The 27149-nt window shown below is 40.7% G+C and overlaps 1 protein-coding gene across 1 annotated transcript in view; it reads left to right on the top strand.

The window, feature by feature from the left end:
* slc2a9l2 (solute carrier family 2 member 9, like 2) overlaps window positions 1-27149 on the top strand; it is a gene marked incomplete at both ends in the record, with an annotated part of 129885 nt that overhangs the window by 10731 nt on the left and 92005 nt on the right. Inside the window, 3 exons of the mRNA XM_080000966.1 lie at window positions 436-596; window positions 13728-13852; window positions 15427-15572. Of these exons, the coding sequence (XP_079857092.1) occupies window positions 436-596; window positions 13728-13852; window positions 15427-15572 (432 nt within the window). The remainder of the gene's footprint in view (window positions 1-435; window positions 597-13727; window positions 13853-15426; window positions 15573-27149) is intronic.

Genomic DNA, 27149 nt, shown 5'->3' with positions numbered 1-27149 from the left:
TTGGTGTCCAGAGACGCAAAGCGGCTGTGTCCTCGCATGGCCTTCTCTATCCTCTCACACTTTTCTATTTAGACGGTGTGGTTGTGTATACTAGGGCAGAGCCGTGTACACCTCAGCACATAGGACCACACAAGCACACACCACACAAACAGGCACATATGTTTGTGTATGTATTTCTGTATTATCTAACAATTATCTTCATTTAATTTAGATAAACTGCTTTTTCAGTGATTCCTCCGGTAATTTTAGTGTTTTCCCCTAATAATAACAACCACATCCCTCACACAATGTCATTTGCTAATAAATGTACATTTCTCAATTCATGCAGCATAATTTCCAATGGCTATGGTTGAAGCTTGATGCAGGAGTATTATTTCATTGATGAATCATTTTTTATTGTGAACATGGTCTGTCCTCTCCTGTGGTTCCCTGCAGTTCATAAAAGCCTTCTACAACAGGACCTGGATGGAAAGGTATGGTGAGCCGGTCGGAGTGGAGACCGTCACCCTCATGTGGTCCGTCACAGTGTCCATATTCGCCATTGGAGGCCTCCTCGGGACGCTTTCTGTGTCCTTCGTCGTCACTGCCCTGGGAAGGTAAGGTTTTCGGCCTATAATGTTTTCCCCTCCAACACGTCTTATTTTTACTGTTACCCCTTTCTATGTTGTCATACTATTTACATTTTACATTTACATTTACATTTACATTTAGTCTTTTAGCAGACACTTTTATCCAAAGCGACTTACAAGGGAGAATAACATTCAAGCTACATTGCGACAGAGACATTAGTGTAACAATAAATACTGCTAGGTAGTGCTAAGTAATTGTAGGTTAGGAGAGGAGGTACTCACTGAAGAGCTGGGTCTTCAAGTGCTTCTTAAAGACAGAGAGGGAGGTCCCTGCTCTGGTTATTTTTGGCAGCTCGTTCCACCAACGTGGAACTACAAATGAGAATAGCCTGGATTGCCATGGCTGTATGGCCGGCAGAGCCAGGCAACGCTCATTTGATGAGCGCAGCATCCGGGGGGCAACATGTGCTCTTACAAGAGCATTTAAGTAGGTGGGAGCATTCCCAGCAATCACTCTGTAGGCGAGCATAAGAGACTTGAACTTGATACTATAGGTATATGTATGACATAGCATTGATTAATGATATTGGCAAAGAGAGGATTTCAAAAAAATTGTTTGACATAATCGGGTAAGGCATGTAAGGCATGTACTTCAAGACCATCACTTGAAGTATATTATTTCTACAGTAGTGCTAATTATCATTATCATATCATTGTTATCATATGGTTCAATGGGATGAATTTAAATGCCAGGTTCATTTTAGATAGCTAAACAGCCAGGATATTACATTTTAGTCCCCGTAACACTCGCTCTGCTGTTCTCACTGAGAGGTCTTTCCATTCAGAGGATGTTTGAACTCAAACTGCATTTTTCCTTCGCCTCTGTGGAAAACATAGTGCTCCACTTTTCCATCTCCCCGCTCTCTTCTCCGCTCCTTTTACCTGTCAATCTCTCTTCTCATCTGTCTTTCATGTCCTCTTCCCAGCGCTCGCGGCGCCCCTCTCTCCGCTCCCTGTCAATCTCTCTGCACTCGTCCACCTCGCTCGCCTGTCATTCTCTCGTCCCTTTGGGGTTTTTCCTCACCCTCCGTCAGTTCTTCACCTCTTGACTCTTGCCACTCTTCTAGTGCACGATCAAGTGCAAGTGTTGGGGATGTACACGAGACATGTGGCCGTGTAGAAAGCCTGTGGGAGAAGGCCCAGGAAGTCCCAGCAGGTTTAGGGATCAGTGCTTCCCTTTAATGGATGCTTCGCTGGCTCCCCCCTGCCTCCCCCCTGCCTCCCTTCAGGCTCCTCTCTGTCTGTCGATGGCTGCTTGCTTCTGGCTTGTCCAAGCTTAATTGATAACCATTTTCCCCCTAATTGATAATCATTTTCCCCGTGGTGTCCCTGTGTGTGTGTGTGTGTGTGTGTGTGTGTGTGTGTGTGTGTGTGCGCGTGCGTGCGTGTGTGATAAAGTTGAATTAATTGAACAATTGAATAGCCCTGCCGATGTCAAACAGGTAAGACGGTACATAAACGCACACACACACACGTGTAGTTTGCAATCTCTACCACTGCAGAGCATTGTCGGTTTTTCAAGCATTCCTGCTCAGTATGTGGATCGATATGGATGAACCTTGAAACACGAGATGTCTGCCACGTCCCGGTTCGAACAGCACCTCAACTGTGTCTGTAGGTGCAGCGGTCGTCCTGTTCGGTGGTTCGGACTTTTAGCCCAAAAAGTGACAAGGAGAACGAAAATAATAAAAATCAATACAATAACAATAGCTGCAGGCAGCAATGCACAGGGTTCATGTTAGTCGTGTTGGTTATGAATTACAGTTTTCCGAGTTCCCATGAAACGTAGCATCACTTCCTTCTGACACCAATTTCAAATTCCCGAGTTCCCATGGATCAGTTTGTGCTGTCAATGTGATATTATTGTTTGATATGATATTACATAATGGACTTTATGGTTTCCAGATTTATTTCCCATATGAGCAAAATCTTCAGATTTTCTCAATTTCACACGTGACCACTTCATAATGACATTCATTAACATGTTTCAGGTAAATTGCTGTGACTAATTTAAATTTTGGCTTTGATATACCCTGCACTGCTTCACTTTACAAACGACGGCCATTAATGATGCAAAATGAGTGATTCCTTATATTGTCACACGTCTTTGATACAGTTGCTGGCACAGATTGTGACTTATCATGTTTACCTTTGAATTCTGTGGGCTGGAATGGTTGTCTTCGGCGTATCTCTTTGCTTCTGGATTGTTCATAGTAATCACTGACTCAGTTCTGTCGTTGGGTGGCAATAATATCTACCTGTAGTCCAGTGATTACAGATATGGGTTGACTTTGACTGAATGATTGTGCAGGAACACAGAAATTACTATAGACCGACTCATTGTTATTGTAATAAGCTACAAAACTGCTGGTTGAGTCATACTGATGGTCTTCAACTCTGCTGCCTGCATGTGAATTAAAAACTGCCTACCACGATCCCTGTTTAATAACTGCACATGTATTACCAGAAATTGTTAATAAGCATGCATCGTCATTTAGCAGTGATCTCTGGATTGCTTTATCAATTGACATGGCTACATTAAATAATGCAGAGTCATAGTGATCTACACCAATTCAGCCAGTGAGCGCCTCAGCATACGTTATTTTGAATTCTGTATTAGAGAAATTATGTTTTCTTGACAATTCTGTCATTGCAATATAATCTCTTCCTCATTAGCTTTTATTCTACTTTATCATATCCTGATAAAGACTAGTTCATTTTACCAAAGTGTCATCTAGGGCACTTGTTGTCCATGTGCAAACATTCTGGATCTTGCTTTTAAGTACTGCTGTTAAACTGATAGCCACACACTGCTTGTTCCTGGAGCCTCCAAAATGTGCATCACCCTTATGAAATGAGCCTCTTAATACCGATATGTATGGGGAATGACCAGTTATATTTTAAGGCACAAACTAGCAGCGAGAGAGACTCTGCTTTTCATACATTGTTGATGGATTCTTGCTGCGGTTTAAGGTGGACTTGTTTTTAGGTTACATAGGTTAATAGAAAAATCATCCTCTTTTTCAACCACTAATCAACCAACTCACATTTAACTGCTGTTGGCATTTCATTTTAATGAACTGCCGCTTCTTCATTCAATGAGCAATTTCTCAAGTGTATGCTTACATTTACATTTAGCAGACACTTTTATCCAAAGCGACTTACAGTTATATACACCCTACAGGAAGTAACAGAATGTTGGCGTATCAGCAATACGGCGACGTTCTGCCACCTTCAGTAGTTTTGCAATGGTTTTTCCTGCTCCAAATAAATGTCGATGTGGATCAAACTTGGACCGTAAAATGTCTGAAATGCCCTGAATCCAACGACACCTCATTCATGTCTGCGGGTTTGGCGGTTGCTATGTGTCAGACACGTTCAGCCAGAAAAATGCCAACAAGAAAAGTAATAATAAAAACTAGGCTGTAAACTCAGACCTTTATTTGTATAGCACTTTTCATAAGCAACATGCAACTCAAAGTGCTTTACATTAATAGAAGGCAATCAAATAATAAAAAGAATGAAAAATTAAAATAAAATAAAATAATAATAATGATAAATATAGCTGCAGGCAGCAATACACAGGGTCCAGTTTAGTCGCGTTAGATTTTCCAGGTTCTGTGAAACACAGCACAAGTTGCAATTTTTTGAGTTTTACGAGAACCCATTCATTGTTTTACGAGCATCAATTCATTATTGTAGTAAGCTACAGTGTTGATTACTGGTTGATTCATACTCATGCAGGCCAATTCTGCTCCTTGCGTGTGAATCAACATCTGCATACCACGATTCCTGTTTGATAATTGCACATGAATTACTAGAAATAGTTGATAAACATCCATCAATATTTTTCAACAGTGACTGCTAAATTGCTCTATCAATTGGCTGTATGAATTAATAGCTATATTATATAATCAATTGGACGAGTCATAGTGATCTACACAAATGGAGCCAGTATACGGCTCAGCATTCTTTATTTGTAACGTTGTATTAAATATAGTTTGTCTTCTTGGCAAAACTGTGATTACAATTTGATCTCTTCCTGCAACATTATCTTTTATTCTACCAGACTTTTTCATATGCTTATAGGGATTAGTTCCTTTCGACAAAACATAGTCTAACAAATTTTGTGTCCATTTGCAAACATTCTGGATCTTGATTTTAAGAATCACTATATCATAGCTGCACACTGTTTATTTCTGGAGTTTCCAAACCGTGAGGCATCTGGAACAATAAACACAAACTTTGAAATTATTTGATACAACAATTATAATAAATACATGTGATTTCACAAACATAATGAATACATATGATTTTAATAAGTACTTTATTCAATTTTTTTCTGTTAACAATCTACAACTGGAAAATTCAGTATAATAGATAAATTCTCTTCAGACAACAATAATTGATTGTCTATTATTGCCTCTAAACCAAACCTTGTCATTGTAATAGCTCACCTTATTGTTTGTGTAAATAGATCTGTAGTCACACTGACGGAAGTTGACGTTTGGTCTTGTGTAGGGCAATAATGACTTTTTTAGGGAAATTTATGAAGGGAAGCAAAATTCCGTAATTTTACTGGTGACGCCTTTCTGTGGATTAAATTTCCCATAGGCTGCGGTTCCATGAAATCCAAAAAGTCTTGTGTCTTTCTGTGAATAATTACAATTTCACGGGTACTAGTTTTCGGATGCATTCCTAGTACATGAACGCATCATTCATTTCCACAGTCAGGGTGGACTTGACTCAAAGTGGTGGCGAGTTTCTGTGGATGAATGTTTTTTCGTGTTTTTTCATGAATCTGGCAAGGTAAGGAGGACCACAACGCTGCATCGAACAAGGTGTTAGATCGGAATACAATGTCTTCAATAACAAAAACACCAAAGAGATAACGTATCAATCGAACATACCCACAGACATCTACCAGTTAAGAAGGTACATAAACACACACACACACACAGACACACACACACACACACACACAGACACACACAGACACACACACACACACACACACACACACACACACACACACACACACACAGACACACACACACACACACACACACACACACACACACACCCACACACACACACACACACACACACACACACACAGACACACACACACCTATGTTGTAATCTCTAACCACTACAGAGCGATTGTCTCTACACCACACTACTGGCACAACGTGAAAGGATGTTCAGAACCATAATCTGCACATTTATAGTATATTGGATGATGATGTCACAAAGCATCTTATTCTAAAACATTTCATTACGTTAGTTTTCGAAGGTCGGCGTGTGGGTGAAACACAATGTTCTGCTACTTTGGGTCATATTTTGTTGGTTTTTCACAAATTTCTGCTCTGTATGTGGATCTATTTGGATGAATCTTGAACAATGAGATGTTTGCTACGTGCTGGTTCCAACGAGACCTCAACCATGTCCATAACTCCTGCAGTTGTTCTGTTCCAGACAGCTTTAGCTCGGAAAACTGCGGGCTGACCTGCAGGCTAGACCCATAATAATAATAATAGAAGAAAAAAAGCAAGCAACCAAAATGCATTTAATAAAAATAGAACATAACGAGATGCCCTTTTGACAAATCTTGAAATTGTGCATTGTACTCTTCTTATATATTCACAAAATGTCTCATGAGTCAAAATAACTGCTAAAATGTCATTTTTATGATGATATCAGCATTCAATTTAGGTTTGATCTTTTGATCTAGATCTGAGCAATCTGACAGCAAAACTGTCAGGGGTAAATTTCCATTCACTTCTTTCTCGTTCTCAAATCAATTCTCAAATCAAAACAATTGAAAATCTATCAACCTCTTATCCACTTTTATAGTGGAGTATAGTGCAATAGTGCACAGCTTTATTGATTCCTGAATTGTACGATCTGATCTCTTATTCTTGGACACATATCCCTTATTATTGACCCTTGTTGTTTTCCAAAACTATAAATTCGGAACTGTCAAGTATTGTAGCTATGGTTTAAAGGGAAATACCACTTATATATAGTTTTGGTTATTTTAATGCTGAAAATGGGTGTGTAGCAGTTCTGCTTGCCACATACCACCCAAGTGGCGTTTTCAGGTCCCTCCGGCACAGAGACACAGAAGACGATGGGTTGTAGACACCAGTTTATTGTAGAGAGGAGGCTAGTTGGATTTCGCCAGGAGCAGATCGAACATGTCATGACAGGGCTCTTATCCTGAGTGAGTGTGAGGATGGGGATTTTAACTTGCTGCCCATTAGCCCAACCAGTTAGAAACAGGTATGCAGCCACCCTAACCCATCGCCTAGATCCAGGTCAGGTGTGGCTGCTTAAACCATCCCATCCCCACACCATAGGGTGTTATTCTGCTTAAGAAAAAAAAAAATAATACAGAAGTGAAGTACGTATTTTGCAGCTTTTCTATGACTTTTACTTCTAATGGTGTCAGGCTGCAGGCGCGGCAGCACTCTCTGCGGTGCATGAGCAGCAGTTAAAGGGAAATTACTTCGTCATAAACAGGGCTCACACCGCTACCCCGGGCAACGCTGTGCCCAGGGCCCTTTCCCACAGAGCTAGGAACTGCTGCTGGGGATATTTTAGCTCTAGCATTTAACGGCCTTGGAGCGTTCCGCATTCAGAGATTCTGGAATTCACTTTATTTATACTTCCACTCTTTTTTTTTATAAATGTAATACCTTGTGTGGGGGTGGGAGAGTTAAGTGATATTTTGTCAAGGGTTTTACTTGTCATGTAAACATGTGGAATAGGAACACTGTGTGGTGAGTGCAGGTTCTCTCTCAGAGGAAAATGACTTCACTTTAAAAAAAGAGTACATTTCTGTGTAGATTCCTTGGTAAACAGTTGCATATAGACAAAATACAAAAATCAAGTGTGCCTTGATGTAAATATAAACTTTTCTCCACACCTATCTGATTATTAATTGCTATCAACTTAGAAAGGTTGTACATGAGCAAGCCTCTTGGCCCAATATGCTCCCCAGTCAGTGTATTGGTGTTAATTAGCCTTAGATACAGTATATCAAATATGGATGGTCTGTAGTTAGTAACATATGAAACGCAATTTGGTTTGTCCTGCAATACAAATAAATATAATATAATATAATATAATAAGACAACATAAAACAACACAATGCAACATATCACAACATAACTGTAAAATAACATATCACATAATATAATATAACGTAACATTACATAGCATGACATAATACCACATAACATTACATAACGTAACATAACATAATACCACATAACATTATTATAACATCACATGACATAATCGCACATAACATAATACAACATATATAATATCGCATAACATAACATAATATTACATAGCATAACATAAAAATATACTGTAACATAATATAATATCACTTAAATATCACTTTATATCTAAAATGTGAAGATCTCGGAACATAATATAACATGACATGACATAATACCACATAACATAATATAACATAATATTACAGCATATAGAGCTTATTGTGCACAATCACCGGGTGTCACAACATTTCACTGCATATATATATGACCGTATGTATATGTATGTGACAAATAATCTCTTGAACTTGAACTTGAACTATTATAAAACATAAAAAAACATAAAACAATAAAAGATAACATAACATACATATGACATATCATAACAACAATATACTATAACATAATATCTGACACAACGCAGACTTTAGGTACATTTGTTGACTTTTGACTTTTTCCATTTTATCATCAAAAGTAGTTTTGCTGTGTACTCAATAATTTTCACTACTGATTTATATATAGTATAAATACTGATTTAGCCCCTTGAAAGGAATTGTGTGTTGAGCCATCTCACTGTCTAAACATTATTCCACATCAACTCACAACTTCTCCTTAATATAAATGTTTTATAAAAGGGGAATTATTTAGGAGTTTAAAAGTGCGGACAACACAACAAAATGTAGAGTCTATCAATAATATGAGTCTCTGTAAATCATCCTCAGTGTGTCATTTAATGTGGGTAGGCCAAATATCTTCAAAGTTCTTGGAGTTATGTGGGCTTACCCCAACCCTACCCCAGCTACACTCTAAGAGCCTGTTTGGGGCCTCTTTTCATTTTTTTTATGCCCCTGGCTGCATTTGCAGGTAAAATTGAGAATCTTGTGCATTGCTACTTATTCATAATCTGCACCACCAACCTCAATGGACTTCATCACGTCATCAACTTCTTCCATTGGAACAACAAGGGCTTATGTTCGGTCTCCTCCAGTGGTTCTTGAAATTATTGCGTTTCATCCTCACATTCAGGTTGAAATCCTGGGATAACGCCGGTATCAAATTCAGCATCGCTGTCGGAGAACTGACTATCATCGCGGAAAATGAAGTCCAGTACGCGCTGCTTACACTGACTGGATCTATCGCACTGGTCAGATTAAAGTCCGCGACATCATTGAGATCCGCTACCCGCTTCTTGTAATCCATTACAACACGGAAATGAAAGTTTTCACAGACAAGGGAAACCAGAGGATCCTCGTCTTGTTTACGGAAGTGACGTCAGCCATGACTTCTTCGGTGGTATATGTTGGTATACACCCCCTAAACAATAATGTGTCTGTGTGTGTGTAAAAGTGGTATGATTTAAAGGTTGAACTCTATTAAAACGGTTTCATATTGTGACTTCACTCATCACTCAGTAAATTAACTGTGTTTTCCCATGTAATCTAATGGGAAAATTGAACTCCACGGTTTAACATTTTTTTGCTATTTATAAATCAAGCTCGGTTTTGAAAATACGTTGAGAAATTAAAAAAAACGGTTTTTCAACTTATTTGGCTGCTCCTGGCAATTTTAGAAATGCGCGAGATGGCGAGTTTTGCTGCGGTGGGTCACATATAATATCACTAACTATCACTTAAATATAATTTCATACAGGTACTCCTCACTTAACGATCGAGTTCCATTTCTAGAACCAGGTAGTGCCGTATTGAACACCGTTAAGTGAATTGGTCGATTAGCGAGGACGCGTGTTATCTCATGGTGAGGGGGTGTGGCCATTGTGAATGCTAGTGTAGTGAATACTGACAGACTGCGGGAACGACACTGAAACTGAGAACAGTGATAAGATGTATACAGTGTATATAGTATATGTAGTATATATAGTATAATATAGTGTATATGGTGTATATAGTAGATATAGTGTATACAGTGTATATAGTGTATATAGTGTATATAGTATATAAAGGGTGATACGTGATGAGATGCTTGACACTGAGACACCGTGGTATTGTACACAGTACAGTACAGACTGGTCAGAGAGCTGGTCATAAGTCCGAATGGTCGTTAAACAGGTAGGTCGTTAAGTGGGGAGTACCTGTACATAAAATGTGAAGTTTTTATAAAACTTTGAAAAAGTCAAACAGTTGAAACTGCAGTTGTATGTATGTACGTAAGTATCTAAACAACATTTATTCTTCCAAGTTGTTGGGAGCTAATTTGATGCTTGGGCGAATTTGACGTTCCGATAAAAACAAGCATTTTACTTATAAATGCACGCTGCTAGTTTTTGCCGGGCTATACGGCTGTTTTTATGTTGTTTATAGAACAGGCTATGTCCTCAAAGTGATGGTTTATTAGGCTGTTGACATTTCTTATTACCATCTTCAAATGAGGAATTAAGTGCAATCAGAGCTGATTGTGTGTGGAAGAAGCCAAAAGATTAATCACATCCTCAGACAGTTTATATTTCTATTTTTCCCGGCCAGCCAGCTGATCCGGAGAAGTCAGGGCTTTAACTAATTCTATCATGCAATAATATTCTGACTCACCCGTACATGTGCTCTCTGAGAGCAGACAGACTTGAGCAGTGACTTCTACTTTTTTAATTGGGAGGGTACAGAGCAATTTGCTTCTGACTTGCCTTGCACTGGTGTGTTAATCTATTTTGTTCGCCGAGGTCCAATCTCACAGGGAGTGTGATTAACTTCCCGGGTGTAGTGCCACCGCTAGCTGTGTTCCAGGTGTTATATCCACTGAGCCCCGGTACCAAGCTGTAGCACCGTCCCCCCTCTCCGAGCCCCAAACTCCAGCGGGTACATCGCCCCCATTACCCAGGTAATAAAACACGTCTAAAAGGCTGCCATTCCTCCTGTAATAATGAGGATGTCACTCTCAGGGCACCGGAGACTCTTTTGCTTTTCAGTCGCGAAAACAAAATGAGACGAATTACAGTAACAGAGCGATCGAGCTCTGTGGGGATATCAGGTCAGCGGACCTGATATCCCCAAAGGGTGGATTCCTCAAAGGGTGGATGGAGGGAGGGACCAGGGGGGGGTTGAATGTGTTCGAAACTATTTTATCCATTTTCCGCTCTGTATTTTTCCTGGGACATCTGCATGCCAGCTGGTTAGTGGTGCCCTGTGTCTTGGAAAGGTTCAAATTCTCGGCTCGGGGAGAAGAGCTGAATATGTATTACCGTTGAGAACGAAGGGCAGTTCTGAGACGTGCTGAAAGCGGCACTTGGCTAAAGGTGACTTTCAATGTGGCTTTCAAACAAATTGTAAGTCCAAGTTTCACCCAAGTTGAGTATTTCATCGCCTTTTTTCTGTGCGCTTCGGTTGGCGTATAACAATGCAATTTTCCTTTAAAGAAAGCTTTCGGCATACAGTAGATGAAACGAGAGAACTCCAACGTGTCATTTTGGAAATAGAACCATGTTTTTTTTGGAAAGCGTTGCTTCAGTTGAAGAGATTTTCAGGCAGGAAACCAAGTTGTTTGTGACACTTTTGTGAGAAGTCTAATTCCATGGAAGTGGAAGCAGCTGTGTGAAAGAAGCGGAACACAGAGTTTGTCCGGGCACCAATCAGCGGTGTGTGGCGGCTGCAGTAAAGCAACGCCGCAAGCTACTATTTCTTTTCTTGGTTTTATCTCCAATCTGTTCGAGACACAAACTTCCCTTTGTGACTTCCCTTTTACTGACTTGGGTGGAACCAATAAAATTGACCACCGGGCGCCCTTTACTGATTTCTCTTTTCTCATTTTGTGGAGTCCTGTAGAGGACGACCTATCAACCTCCATTTAGAACCCCATTCTACCTCGCTGCCCCCTTCCTTGAATTGGCTATGGTACATCATAAAAGGTATTTCCAAGATTCCGGAGGCAATCTGATATAGAGGAATTTTAAATCACAATACCAATTCCAGAATTTATGAAGCATACATGCATTCCTTTTATGAATAATTAGACCTGCCACAAGCACCTTACCTTAATCCCTACTTTTTGTAGAATAGCAGCTGATTGATCTCCCCAGATGGGAAACATATCACATTAATGGGATGCATTCCCCCTATTGGACGCATTCCCCCCAATATATTTTGTGCTGGTTTCAGCTCGGTTATTGGCAAACAGGGTGGGAGCGTTGAGTTAACGGTTTCTTATTGCAAAGTACAGAATCACAAGGGAATACCTGAAGTGCTTGGAAAGTGCTTAGAAAACTGCATTATAAAGGCATCCTGTTACAATTTAGTGATTAGTCACTTTTCCGCTGGTCCATTTTATGGCCCCAAAACCACATTTCTAAGATATTAGTTGGGTGTACACCCTAACCTGGCAGATTCCAACCATCACTGTTTTTCAAGTCTAACCCTAACACTTAACAGAAGACAAATGTGCCAATAGACTATAGACATCTGACCTATTTGTTACACAATGATCAGGTGAATGATATGTCTTTACTACGTGTTTCTTTAATTTGGCTTTGCTTAAAGGATGGGTTGGCTATTTTTGAACTTCCCACCTGACCCCCCCTGTCTCAGGCAGACACCGTTCAAAGTTATCATCGAAAATAAAATCGGAGCTTTAACAAAACATTTTTATACTTCAGTATGTCAGCAGACGGGTCTGCGTAGAAGAAGGCGTCGCAGGTGGAGGCTGGATGCGGCTTTAAAATGCAACTTGAATACATGTGTATTCAGCAGGGATTCCGTTTTGAAGGTCGAGATGTAAGGGCGTTAGAGAAATGGCTTCCCACCGATGATGTCTTTTCTCTCCCACCAGACTGGTCCGAGGAGGTAAATCAACACAGCACAGACGTGTGGAGAAAACTAGGTCACATCACCTTGAAAAGGAACAGGGCAAGAGCACAATCCAACAGAACAAGGGCACGTCAATCCATTTTTCCAGCGTTTTGTTTATTTACACCTCTGAGGCTTCTGTGTGGATTATGCAGTATTGCAGCGAACACCTCCAATCGCCTCTTTATAACTGGCAACGTAACAAACCAGTGACAACGTAATTGGTTCTAGTCGATTCCCACCGATCTGAGAAAAAAAGCCATTTTGTTTGGCTCCGTGACCACAATCCTTTAATATGTTTAATTTCTGCAGGTCATTACCGCCGCCCTAGAAACATTGCAATTCTACGCTTGTAATGTGCTCGCGTGAACAAACAATGAGGTCTGACATAATCACCACGGCAAATGTGTCACCGCTTGTTTGCCTTGGGAGATTAATCCATCCAGATCAATCACTTTACCTGCCTTGGCAAAATAATATGTTGATGGAGCCAAATTAAGCCAAGTTAAAGCCTTAAGTTATCTCATGAAAAAGTAATTTATAGCGATTAAAATGACACAATCCACCATGTTAAAAAAGCAATTTTAAGCACATATGTTAGGGTTAAGTATGTATGGAATTTGGTTGTTGTATTGTAATGGAAACACCATCATAATATTTATCTTCTGTTCATTCCAAAATAATTTGATACCTTTGATAAATGAAAGTGATGATCAAAGAACATCAGGGCAATACCTCTGCAGAGGACGATAATTTGAGAATCTTTTGGGATAAAGGTGTAAATCATTATTTCCCATTCTTTGGGTTCGAGCCCAAATAGATATCTTTTTATGTTTCTGAACCTACGGTGACCTACCTACTTTTACTTACTTTTACTCTTACTTTTTTTTCAAGCTACAGCCCTGTGACAGGTTCCGAGTCGGAAAAAGTCTCCACCTGCGGCTGCCGTTGTTGTCATTTTCCCCATCCCACAAACCTCCTTGATTTATTTCTCCAAAATCTCCTTTGCTTCTCGGCAGGAAGGGCACCTTACTGCTGAACAACAGCTTTGCGGTAATAGCCGCTCTGCTGCTGGCCCTGGGGGAGAAGGCGGGCTCTTTCGAGATGCTCATTGTTGGCCGCCTCATCATGGGAGTGGACTCCGGTAGGTTCTCCCCCCGTGAGGGCCAAAGAAATCTGCTCATTATCTCGCTCGGCTAAAAATAGCCTCCAGGACACGTAGGAGACGCCGAGTGACTCACCCTGTCCACATTGCACCGCTGAGAATATAGGTTGCATGGATGCATGCGTGGATGGATGGATGGATGGATGGATGGAGAGTTGACGTGTGTTGTGTGGTACAGTTTAATTGCTTGTGCTCTTTGCATGTATAAAAAAAAAAGGTTTACGATCAGACTTATTGGGGATGAATACCTACACAGACAAATAATCAAAACAAAGAGAAAACGTTGAACCCCAACAAGTGAAACGATCAGGTTTAGTCACTTTTTCATAGCCACTCTCTTTATCAATTTCATGGCTAGATCAAATAGTGCTCTAATATCTGAATGGTCTGTTTCCTGAGGCCTATTTAAAACCTTGTTAAATAAAAATAGGACGTAGAGAACAAACTGCAGATGAGATGAGAAAAACAAACTGCTTATTGTACCTGCTTTACAAAGAACTCTTAAACTCTTGGTTTGGGTTTGTATTGGAGCCAGAAAAAAGATTTTGGTGTTGAAAAAATGGCACTGAGAAACAGCACGTTGTCATTGGAAACAAAACTTAGACGAAAGAAGGACAAATATTGGGATTGAATTGGAAATGAGCACTAATGCGAGAGTGAATGTTAAAACTTGATCAACTTAAAGTCAGAGTCTTATTATACTTATATACTTCTAAGTATACGATAATACATACTTACTTATACAGTTAATACACTTGCGGTCTTGGAATATTGGGAGAACTTGTCGATGTGACCGTTGTAGGTCTCTGGTCACGATGTCTGGGGCAGACTGAAGGTCATCCAGCGTTATATCCAAATTATGCAGATTTCATGCAAATCGTGCCCCACCACCCTCCCCTGAAAACCTCCACCTCCATGACAACAGACTGTCATTTAAATAAATTGTGAGGGAGGGAATGATTTATTATGTTTTTAGGCCAAGTAGTTTAGATTGTGTAATGCTAACATTTTATTTTACATGATTTGATTTTTTCAATGCCAATAAATACATTTCTCCATCTTTTTTAATGTAATGTCTCTTTTTTTGTCTTTCAGTTTAACTGTTTTCCATGCCTTTTTTAATACCAAAGACAAATAATCTCTTGAACTTGAACTTGAACTTGAACAATGCAATTATTACTGTTATTATTATTATTTTTTTTTTATCAATGCCAGATACTTAATTCACATTTCTGACTTGTACCAAGTTGTGTATGGATCCCCAAAGAACTGCAATGACATTGATTTTGTGTTTTTTTCTTCTTCTATGGATTAATTAAATTGTGCCATAATATCAATACAAACACAAAACGCAATTATGTGAATTCAATGGGGTTGTAGCTACTGTATAATGGACAACTTAGTAAACGATACAAAAAGCCAGTTCTGAAGCTGATTTGAAACTTATAATATACTTTTGTAAAAATATACTCTTCATCACTATCATATACACATTATCACTAATTTAACTAAATTATATATCAACTGTTTTTTTTGTTCTTTTGTTCTTAAAGGCATTGCTCTCAGCGCTCTCCCAATGTACCTTGGAGAGATTTCCCCCAGACACATCCGAGGCTCCATCGGTCAGTTCAACTCCATTCTGATCTGCCTGGGAGTGTTCACCGGACAAGTGCTGGGGCTTCCCGAGCTGCTGGGCCAGGTTGGTGATCATCCCGTCAATCCCGGAACCACAAGTTAGATTAGAATTCGGAAAAGTTACCCAGCTGGTTCAACAAACAAACAACATTTTTATTGTACGTTATTCACTTTATGTCCTTGGCAGTTCTTTGTCATTGAGCGAATCTCACACATGTTGAGCAAAGTGGTTGTGGGACCTCGTAGTTTCAAACCTTTATGCTGATGGCTGAGTGTCAAAGCGAGGATTTCATGGAGGCGTTGGAGTCCATAATGAATTCTGCTTTGTTATGAATGTTTGCTTCTCGTAAAAATCCTCGACGGCTCCTTTGCCGCGTTCCGTTGGGTTGTACTGCTTTGCTACCGACGGCCTCCAGCTCATTCTCCCAGATGTTGTCGAGAGCGACGTACGAAGCTGTTAAAGTGAAGGTCAACGGTGCAAAACACATTAAGGACCCACTGATTCACGCTCAGTCTCTTGAGTTTGTGGAGGAAAAACAGACTTGACTGATATTTAGCATGATGCACACCTCGGCGGTCAGATCCAAAGGTCACATGTTTGTCTTAAGATGGTACAGAGGTGTTTGTACTACTCCACTCTTATCTATCGTTTTGGTTGCCATGGTGACACGCAAGGGGGATGGTGAGACTCTGCGGATGACTTTGAAGATATGTAAAGCTGAAGCTCCCACCGGAAAACACAGTAAGACTCTGAGCTTGCAATTATTGATCTTATATTTCAAGATTCTGCACCAGAAAACCAAATTTCTCCCCACCTAAGACGTGAATCCACACCGTTCTCCGGCTTCAACATCAACATGAATTTTTTCGATCGCTCTTTGTTTACAACAATTAAAAGGGTTGCTCCCCTCCTACAGTACCCCTTCCTGTCCGGCATGTGTTTAGTCGCGTCGACTAGGCCAACTGCCGTTGTGCTTCCACCGCGGGCGATCCCTCTGCTCGTTCCCCCCGTGGTTATTCCTGTGCCACATTCTCCCTGTTTATCTTCCGGGACTCAGAACAGCCATTTTGCCCAGAGCATAGATGTTTTGGCAATCAATTTGACAAGGCGATCAAGCTGCGTAATGCTGGCGGCATAGCCAGCAACAAAGCTTGAGAGTGTGTGTCCCGCCTACTCAAATTGCTCGTTGACGAGGCGCCCACTCAAGGACTATCCAGAAAAACAAAAACAAATACAGCACTTGTTAATTGCTTTTGTAACGTGAGATTTCTGTTCACATTTTTGGTCACATTTGCACTGAAGGGAGGAAAACCGCACCACGGCAGTAATTGTGTGACTTGACCTGTGTGTGCTCCCTTTGGGATTGAGTTGCCGGGTTGTGGGACAAATGGATCTGCTCCTAATCTGTGTGCTGCGGGAGTAAAGGGCATCTCCGTGCAGTTGGGAGCTGCATTGCTGTCATCTGTGCCATAACTACTGTCCTAACGCTGAATCCAAGCTTCTATGCTTCTCATTGAGCACATGCTTTCGTCAAAAGTGGCTTACAACTTATTCATAGACGGAGGCAGCCAGCCGCTCAAAGCTCATCGGGCGCAGTTCGGTGTCTTGGTCAAGGACACTTCAGCGTGCTACCAGGAGGAGCCGGGGATCAAACCGGCAACTTTCTGATGACGCTCAAGGTCATTAGGTTAGGGGCCCATTAGGGGCCCACAGTTCCTAATATGGGTTAACCGGAGAGACGGTGAATGTCATTGATAATACAGACTACAGTTATTGGATAGTTTGTATTTTATTACAGTGTACTCTTCCGTGTGCTGCATTCTTGATTGATAAGCGTTTTGAAAAGTATCTTTTACGACTGGTATCAATTCAAGGGTTGCACTTCACACTCACGCTACCAAATAGGACAAGTCATTTTGCGATGTAAGCTAGATGTTCCAATCAATGAAGGAATTTCACAGCTCACGTTCATGTCATCGCTTTCAATGAAAATAGAAAATGCATTCAACTTTTGTTATTGTAGCCAAATACATTCCACTATATCGGCCGTGTGATGCGTATCGCTCACGATAACAAACAAAACAGCCGTGTTCATTTAAAATGAAGGTTTGGAGGAAACTTTGACACGTCAGCACGATGACATAATACGCGTACAGTTTGTTTTGGTGGATTTTGAATAAAGGAAAGCGTCCGGACCAAAGGAAAGGGGGGTAAAGGAAAAAAGTGAAGTGAAGTGGAGGTCTTTCATGGGCGATTCAACATTTTTCACACAGATAATCTAATTACAATCTCTTGCTTTTACAAGAATATTTCTCATGTTTTCTTTTGTATAGTAACTATTGTCTAACATTTTTTAATTAAATTCCTGATCTACCTTTGCACAGTTATTTTTATGTTTATTTCCCTCTTAACCCCCAAATCCAAAATGAAGCGCATTGCTTTACATTGCATAGAGAAGAAAAGAGGCAAAAATAATCGCATTGGGTGTTTTCTTATGACTCTTATCTCGTATCTATTCATTGAGGAATCTAGTAATCTTTGGGATGTACATTTAGAAAAAACAACAATAGATTTTGCCCAGAACTGTATTTTTCCCCTCTATGAGAGGAAAAGTTGCTTATCCACCAAATGACTCTACCAAGGACTCTCAACCACCTCTTTGCCTGTAGTTAGTCTCGTGATAAAGCCAGAAAAAAACTGCCCTTTTCTCGCTTCCTGCTATGGCCATAAATGGAGATGATTATGCCCCACCTGTTTAATCAAAATCAAACTTTGACAGTAAAATCTTTTCATTTATTTTATTATTATTTATTATTAGCAGAAATTTTGGAAGCAGAAGTTTCTGTGGAACTTAACCCTCCTCCCTCCCTCCCTGATCCTGGTTATTTTCAGAGAATTTGACCGGGCTGAGTGAACATGCTCCCGGTTTTTCTCCCCCAATTTTCAATCTGCGTGACATTTATACATAAATGCACTTGACAAACACCTATCACAGTGGCACAACTCATTTTTAATTTATTAGGACGTTCTCGTCCCCTTCCTATTTCACCATCGTGAATATCCTATCCAGTTGTATGGCGTCACGTCCGTGTGTCCATGTCACCTTGTCGCTGCTATTTGCTCTTGTCGGTATTTCAGGAAGGCTTCAGATGCTTTGTGACTCAGCTCCGTCCTGTTTTCCCAACTTTCAATTACAACATTCAAACAGGCTTTCACGTCCTTCGGGACTTGTGTTAATGAAGGCGATTGGCATGTTGGTGAAAAATGCAGATAAGCTTTTGACGAATGATATTGCTTTAATCTTCGTGCCCGGATACCAACCTTCTCCGAGACCAATCTGGCTTTACGGCATAAGCTATCTTTAGGGATCCATAAGGTGTTTAACCGCTTCATTAATTAGCATGTCTTAAATGTGATCGGCGGACTTGACCGGGGGCGTTGCCCTTTAGCCACGTGCAACCTGCTAGCCCGGCCAGCGGTGACAGACGTGGTATATCAGGGATAAAGAATCGGAAATTAATGGGACGTCAGGCTCCGGTGATGGTCCCTCAAGTGCCACTCATCTCCAATCTCTAAATGTGAGATTACGTCGAGTAACACAGTGTGCTTAGTGGGTTAGGTTTGATATTTAGATAGAGTGCCTGTTGAGCAGCCAGAGATGTAGATGCAGAATCTGTTCCAGCAGCAAGTTTTTTTTATTCCTAGTTAAACGTCATTGTTTAGTTGTCACCTGATGTCCATTGCTGAACTGCAAAAATCCATTTGGTGTAAAAATCACTTGAGTCAAGCAAAATAGCTGCTGGAAGTGAGGTAGTTTTACTTCATAAGATTTCTTAAAACAGGGTAAAAAAAATGCAATATTGTTATAGAAATGATCTTAAAGTGCAATAAAACAATCCACAAATTAGTATTCTTAAAATAAGTCATATTGTTTATTTTCAATACCGAATGGTGCCCCATATTTATTTTCTTCACTCTTTTCTCTCTCTAGATCTATACTTTACAGCTCATACTATACTGTGCAGCAGTGCAGTGGCAGCCTTGTAGCCCTGCGTTGGAGACTCTAAAAAACCCAAGGAAGATGGTGTGAAATACTTTCATATTCTTTGAATTCCAGTCACTGTCGAATACAATTCTGGGTGCGGCACAAATTTTGCGGAGCTTATTGAGCTAGTTCTGTCAGACAACTTGACAGCGCCACCCACTTTCACCCAATCAGCAGCCAATCCCTCGTGCCCTACCTGCTTTGCTGCACATCCACCTGTTCTACTCTTCTATCCAATAGGGGATTTCAGCTCATCACTCTAGCTTCTAGCTCACTAACTATGCCTGTTTGCTGTACACCTCGCCTGGAGTGATGAGCAGTAGAGCCCAGACACCAACCTCAAACGATGCAAAATAAATTAAGATCATTTTAAAATAAATATAAGAGCTGTCTGTCATAAAACACATTACAGCATTTAAGGATGAAATTCCATAAGTTATTTCCGGTGACAACACCGTGTAAGGTGATCCCCTCCGAAGCGAGGTCGTGTGTCCTAAATTAGAAAAGCAATGGTCAGATATTCAGTTTCCTTTGCATTGTACCTGACATACAAATTTAACTCTGCCCACTTACAGTAGGTGCATGTGCATAACCGTTGAACTGGAAAAGAGGGATCCTACTGAACTGAAGTGATGGACAGATTTAAAAAAACATAGAGGTATTCCTTTAGCAACCTTTAATAACACACCGCAATAATACATAAAATTCATATGCACAAACACAAATATTTGGTTAGATGTGATTCTTAGACTCTGTCGACGATAATGTGGTGGATAACGATTTTTTATAGTTTTATTTATTTTGTCCTCTGTATTTGTATTGTTGTACTTCCAGTTAAATGTGGCTCTTGATTAATTATTTCAAAAGAGATGTATGATAAAATATGATATTAGATAGAAAATTCTCTAAAAAAAATAGAACATTTTATTATCATCATTCATTTCAGCACAAAATGTGTATTATGATGCAGGACAGTATATGGAAATGTCTTAATTTAATCTCAATACAGTGCCTCTGCAAAGAAAATTTGCAATAATATTGAATTATTGCCAAGCCTGTAGCCTTTGTTTGACAAAATATTCAGCTCAACGCAGAGCGGTGTGAAGGTCGCCATATTTTTCCAATTTCGGCAGTTTAATATTCCACACTCTCCTAATGTTGATCGGCAGTTTTTCCCTCTCAAAGAAATGTTATTTATTTTTCATTTATTATTCAGTCATGCAGAAACTGCCTGTCCCTCCCAGCTGAACACTGTTTTGGTGGCTGGTGCACGTTTTTTTATTCACATTCACACACATTTATTCAATTTGATTGGCTATCTAACTAAACGTTGCTTTGCAATAAGCTTTTCCATGCAAATTATTTAGAAAAAACTTTATACAGAATTATTTCATGGGTTATTATGGAAGCTTCCACATCTGTGCTTTTTGCTGTCCCCCACCCCCCATATGGCCAAACATTGTCCTTGGCCACAAATGCTCCAAGGACCAAAAATTGTATAATTATATATATATTATATATATAATTATATAATATATTTTTATAAATTTTTGTTTCCCTTTTTTTAATTTTTTTTATTTTATTTTATTTTATTTTTTATGATTAAAGGAGGGATGATTATCTCTGATATATACTCTATTTGTACATGAGATTATGTAGCACACAACTCACGTATAGATCAGCACATGACCCGCATGCACGAGCTGTATAGAGCACACCGCGTTCCAAATTATTATGCAAATTGGATTTAGGTGTCCTAAACATTACATTTTTCGTTTTTCAATTAAACTCATGGATGGTATTGCGTCTCAGGGCTCTTTGATCACTGAAATCAGTCTCAGATACCTGTGATAATTAGTTTGCCAGGTGAGCCCAATTAAAGGAAAACTACTTAAGGAGGACGTTCCACATTATTAAGCAGGCCACAGGTTTCAAGCAATATGGAAAGAAAAAGGATCTCTCTGCTGCCGAAAAGCGCCAAATAGTGCAATGCCTTGGACAAGGTATGAAAACATTAGATATTTCACGAAAACTTAAGCGTGATCATCGTACTGTGAAGAGATTTGTGGGTGATTCAAAGCACAGACGGGTTCGTGCAGATAAAGGCAGAATGAGGAAGGTTTCTGCCAGACAAATTCATGGGATGAAGAGAGCAGCTGCTAAAATGCCGTTACAAAGCAGCAAACAGGTATTTGAAGCTGCTGGTGCCTCTGGAGTCCCGCAAACCTCAAGGTGTAGGATCCTCCAGAGGCTTGCAGTTGTGCATAAACCTACTATTGGGCCACCCCTAACCAATGCTCACAAGCAGAAACGGTTGCAATGGGCCCAGAAATACATGTAGACTCATTTTCAAACAGTTTACTGATGAGTGCCGCGCAACCCTGGATGATCCAGATGGATGGAGTACTGGATTGTTGGTGGATGGCCACCATGTCCCAACAAGGCTGCGACGTCAGCAAGGAGGTGGCAGAGTAATGTTTTGGGCTGGAATCATGGGGCGAGAGCTGGTAGGCCCCTTTAGGGTTCCTGAAGGTGTGAAAATGACCTCGGCAAAGTAGAGAGATATAGTTATAGAGTTTCTGACTGACCACTTTCTTCCATGGTACAAAAAGAAGAACCGTGCCTTCCCTAGCAAAATCATTTTCATGCATGACAATGCACCATCTCATGCTGCAAAGAATACCTCTGTGTCATTGGCTGCTATGGGCATAAAAGGAGAGACACTCATGGTGTGGCCCCCATCCTCCCCTGACCTCAACCCTATTGAGAACCTTTGGAGCATCCTCAAACAAAAGATCTATGAGGGTGGGAGGCAGTTTGCATCAAAACAGCAGCTCTGGGAGGCTATTCTGACGTCCTGCAAAGAAATTCAAGCAGAAACTCTCCAAAAACTCACAAGTTCAATGGATGCAAGAATTGTGAAGGTGATATCAAAGAAGGGGTCCTATGTTAACGTGTAACTTGACCTGTTAAGATGTTTTTGATTGAAATAGCTTTTGATTTCAGTAAATATGACCTCCTAATGCTGCAAATTCAACAAATGACCATTTTCAGTTCTTTACAACCTGTAAAATGTTTTGAAACTCTGTTGTGCTTAATCATTTGGAACAGCGCATTTTGAGTTTTTTATTTTTGAAAAAAATACTTTTATCATTGGGAGTTTGTTCAATAACATTCAAATTATAATGGTTGATGACTTATTTTACTTAATTATACTGACTGTCATTTGCATCGACTATTTTGGAAAATCAGAGAAAAATATAATTTGCATAATAATTTGGAATGCTGTGTATGTTTCACTGGTGTGAAATAACCCAATTCAGTGCCATCTCCTGGGTTGTTCCCATGGGGCTAGGTCTCTGGCCGTCTAGAGGCCATTTATCCAGGCACACTCAGGCCTCTCTGGCTTGATTTGTTTGTTGTGTATACAGATTATTTTTCCCAAGATGGAAACTCTGGAAAAATTACACATTTTCTCCTTCTCACTCATTCGACTTCTCATTCTTACGAGTCAAGATTAGGGTGCTCTAGAAAACAATTGTTTGGAAAGTGATCGTTTGTTAAAAAAAATAAAATAAAATAAAATCTAATTACAGTGTACCTTTGGATTGTTTTATTTTTATAACCTGTGCTGTCAGCATGCTGGCATACAACAAAGAGTATTTGTGCCATTGCATCTAGGACAGAGTTAGTCTACAAGTGGAGTTCAACTTCTCAACCGGCAATGCAACTTTTTATAAATTCTTTAATCATCAAGAACTGCTGCAATAACTCTGTCCTGTGGATGCCCTGTAGAATGACAAGAGCACAGTTTTTTGATCTACAGGACTGCCACCAATGGTGAACTATTTTACCATGTTTGGGTCTATAGACAACTAATCACTACACCAAGAGGGGGAGAATCACAATGGGTGAGACAATTAAACATAGAACCAAACAACAGCATGTACACGGACAAACATAAACGGCATATGACATGCATCGGAAAAACTGATATAATGAGTCCAAGACAACTGGAACAGCAATTTGGGCACATGGCCTCTGTCATAGTTATGGCAATAAATGAGGCAGAAAAGGAGAGGGATGTAACCAGGACGGTGTTGGGGTGTGTTCAAAGCAGGTGCTGGTGATGTGTGTGTGTGTGTGTGTATGTGTGTGTCTGTGTGTGTGTGTGTGTGTGTGTGTCTGTATGTGTGTGTGTGTGTGTGTGATGAGACCACCTGTATGTGTGTGTGATGTGTGTGCTTGTGAAGTGTCCACCGGTGAGTGTACAGGACTTGTCCCAATTGGTCCGTATTATATTGGAGCGCCTCCGAGCAGCGGAAAAGGCCCCGAAGCCATCCCTGAGTCCTGCAGCCGTACAGACACCCCATGGCCGCAGGAAAGCCCTAAGCACCCTGCCCTGCAGCCACAGAAGACCCCCCAGCCCCCAGAGAAGCCAGAAGCCCACAGAGCAACACCCGGTCGCGTGGAGCACAACACAGTCCCAGAGACCGTGAGAAGAACCCCGCACCTCTGAGGCGTACACAACCCACCCCCAAGTGCAGGCACAAGACGCAGGCGCAGAACCCGGGCCACGGGCGCTAGGCACGAACAGGCCTGGAGCCAGGTCCCGTGCTGACAGACCAACACCCTGCCCGAGCCGCCCGCAGGTGAGCCGGCAGGGCCTCCATGCCCACCCACGCCATGCCACAGAGAAGCCGTCACCCGCACCCCCACCCACACCCATAACAGCAAGCGGACTTCCAGGTGCCCTGGAAGGAACCCGGCAGCGTTTTCTGCGCTCCGGTTTCAGGATGGACGAGAAGCACGTCAGGGCAGGAGCGTGACGGGCAAGATTGCAGCCGCCCGCCACATCCCTACTCACATACCTCGCACCTCATTCGTCCCGCAAACCCTAGGCCTATTGTGTGGTTTATGTACTGAGTATGAGTTTTAGCACTGGGAGCGATAGGCGAAGCACAACCAGATAGCAGAACGCAGGGGTGCAACAGGCCGGGCAGTGTACCTTTAATGACAGAAACAAGATTAAGATATTCCATGCTGTACAGAGGAAGTATAAGGTATGGTGTTATGTTGATATTCCCTCCTTTCTAAACTTATAAACTTACAAATTATATAAATATAAATACATAAAATGATATGCATAAAATATGTTAAATACAATTATATATATAATTACATACAATTATATATATATAAAATATACAAAAATGTTGAATGGCAAATATAGAAACACAGTTCTTCATAGATCTTTAGTCAAACCGAGGTCGTAGTTTTTCGGTCTGCAGCAACTCTGAGAAAAAATTTCAAAAAGGATAAAAATAAACAACATAATTGTATACCAAATTCTGGGAACTCTCCCCATATGAGTTGTAGATTGGGAACAAGAAGACCTCGTTTGAATATGCAGGAGGTCAATTTCCTGGGTGTACTGTAGATGCAGGAACGATAGCACCGCTGAATCAGCCTTTCAACAGCAGAGGTTGTGGCGAAGCGATGATTTCACCGGGAAAGCTTCAAGGGGTCGGGCAAGTCAAAGTGCGAGGTGACGGTGAGCTCCTGGGTCTTCATAGATAAGCGCCATCGGAATCCCAACCACCCCACGCCGGAACCTAGCGGGGACTTCTCACACCCTCATCCCTTCATCGTTTCTCACACCATTTCCCTCCCAACGTTCATGCTCAGGCCTGGTCTATAACAGAAATGCAGTTGCCTAGAATGGCCAGTTGGTCTGTGACAGGCTAGTGACGGGTCTGTGCTTATCTGAATGGAATGATTGAATGAATGATGATGGAATGATGCCATTCTAAGTGGCTGGTACTGTATAGCTTATGTTTTCTGTAGATGAATGAAGAATCAAACAAACGAACAAACAAGCAACACAAGGCTGATTTAAAGGTATTTATATTGCAAGTGGTTGTGACTCATCTCCACTCATTTCCACCTTTTGGGAAGCGGTGGTGATTGAGAGATGTAACGCAGGCCCCTGGTGTCTATCACGCGCTTCTGTCGGACTGATTACCACTGAGTGACAGACAATTAAACCTCCACTCCTGCTGTGGAATTAGAAATCTGCAGCTAATTGGATCAAGATGCAACTGATTGGCAAAGACCCGGCTTTGTTCAAGACTTAGAAATTGAGACTGGAGATGCTGTCACCACGGGCAGATCAAACATATTGTTCCCACATATCCATTTTTTGTTACATTCTCAATGACAACCAGCTGCATATCACAAAGTCCTACAGGGAAATCAATCGAAAGAAATATATCGCTAATACAAATACGAGAACAATTAACTTTTCACTTTTCACTTACACAAACAGGATATACAGTAAATCATCGGGGACAACAAGGTAATTTATCGCTAAATTATTATGACAAAGGTTAGCTGGAGACAGGAATTGCAAATCTGACAGACTGCTGTTGTTTGCTGTTTGGTGAGCATGAATGAAGAGAGTAATAAAGTTATTTTCTCCTTTATTGAATTAGTGTTGTTCATTGCTAACACATTATTATATGAATTAGTCAGCATAGCAGGACGCCCCCCCCCCGATTGAATTGTCAACTCTCACCTGTGCTTACATATGTAGACTCAATAGCTTGTTTATCTACTCACCGCCACAAGATTAAATGCAAAACCAACCTATGAATCTGGAGTAAAATAAATCCATAGCGAGCTAGATATAACAAGATTTCCAGTGGGTAATCAGGGTACCGTATTAGTGATCTTTTAGCTGCAATCTTTAAAAGTGTTCGCCGCCCCCGCACCCATTTGGGATGCACATCCTCTAATGGTGTTCTTTTAGCCTCGCAATGCTGTGGCCTGATGAGGGAGGATCATCTGTAGCCACGAGAGTGAGAACAGAACTGCTCAAGTAACCAAGTGTAAACAAAGGCTTAACACAAAACAGGGGATTATCCAGTAAGCTGAAGGGGTTCCTTTGGGGATAATGACTGGCTGACTGCGCATTATCCTGCTTAAGGCTACCTTACAAATACATTAATACGTTGAGATGTAATATTGATTAGAAATGCTTTTATAACTAGTACGCCTAGTTTAAGATGTTCCTCAAAGATAAATACTCCACAACAGCCTAGCTAACACTACAACCTAGTGAATTATTCACATTCCAAACAAAAACAAAACCTACCTAAAACCCATGTACTGTTATTAATGTGAAATTGGACATATCATCACATTGATTTCCTTCCGTTGTAGTTTCTTTGTAGCATCACAAAATGTCTCTGCTAGATAGTGAAAAGGCTCTGTTATAGTCGCTGCAAACGAACTGTGCGGCTCATGCCGCGTGCACTACCGGAGAACAGAGCATACAGTTTATAGTTGTGCATTGCCTTGTAGATGCTGTGGTGATATTCTCCTGAAAGACAGGGGGGCGCTGTGGACAAACCACCAGGGGAAACTGAAATAACTGCTGTAATCATTACAAAGAAGTCCTGAGGGTAAGATCTGTATAACTAGAAACGAGCAGTAGCATTAATATAGAAAGTGTTAGTACAGTATATCTATTGTAGTCAGTGCAGGTTTATATACACTACTTACAAAAAGTTTTGGGTGAAATTTATGGAAAA

The sequence above is a fragment of the Zeus faber genome (assembly GCF_960531495.2).
Source record: "Zeus faber genome assembly, chromosome: 5".
NCBI lineage: Eukaryota > Metazoa > Chordata > Actinopteri > Zeiformes > Zeidae > Zeus > Zeus faber.
The sequence above is the reverse complement of the archived record's forward strand: the minus strand, read 5'-3'. Positions and strand labels throughout refer to the sequence as shown.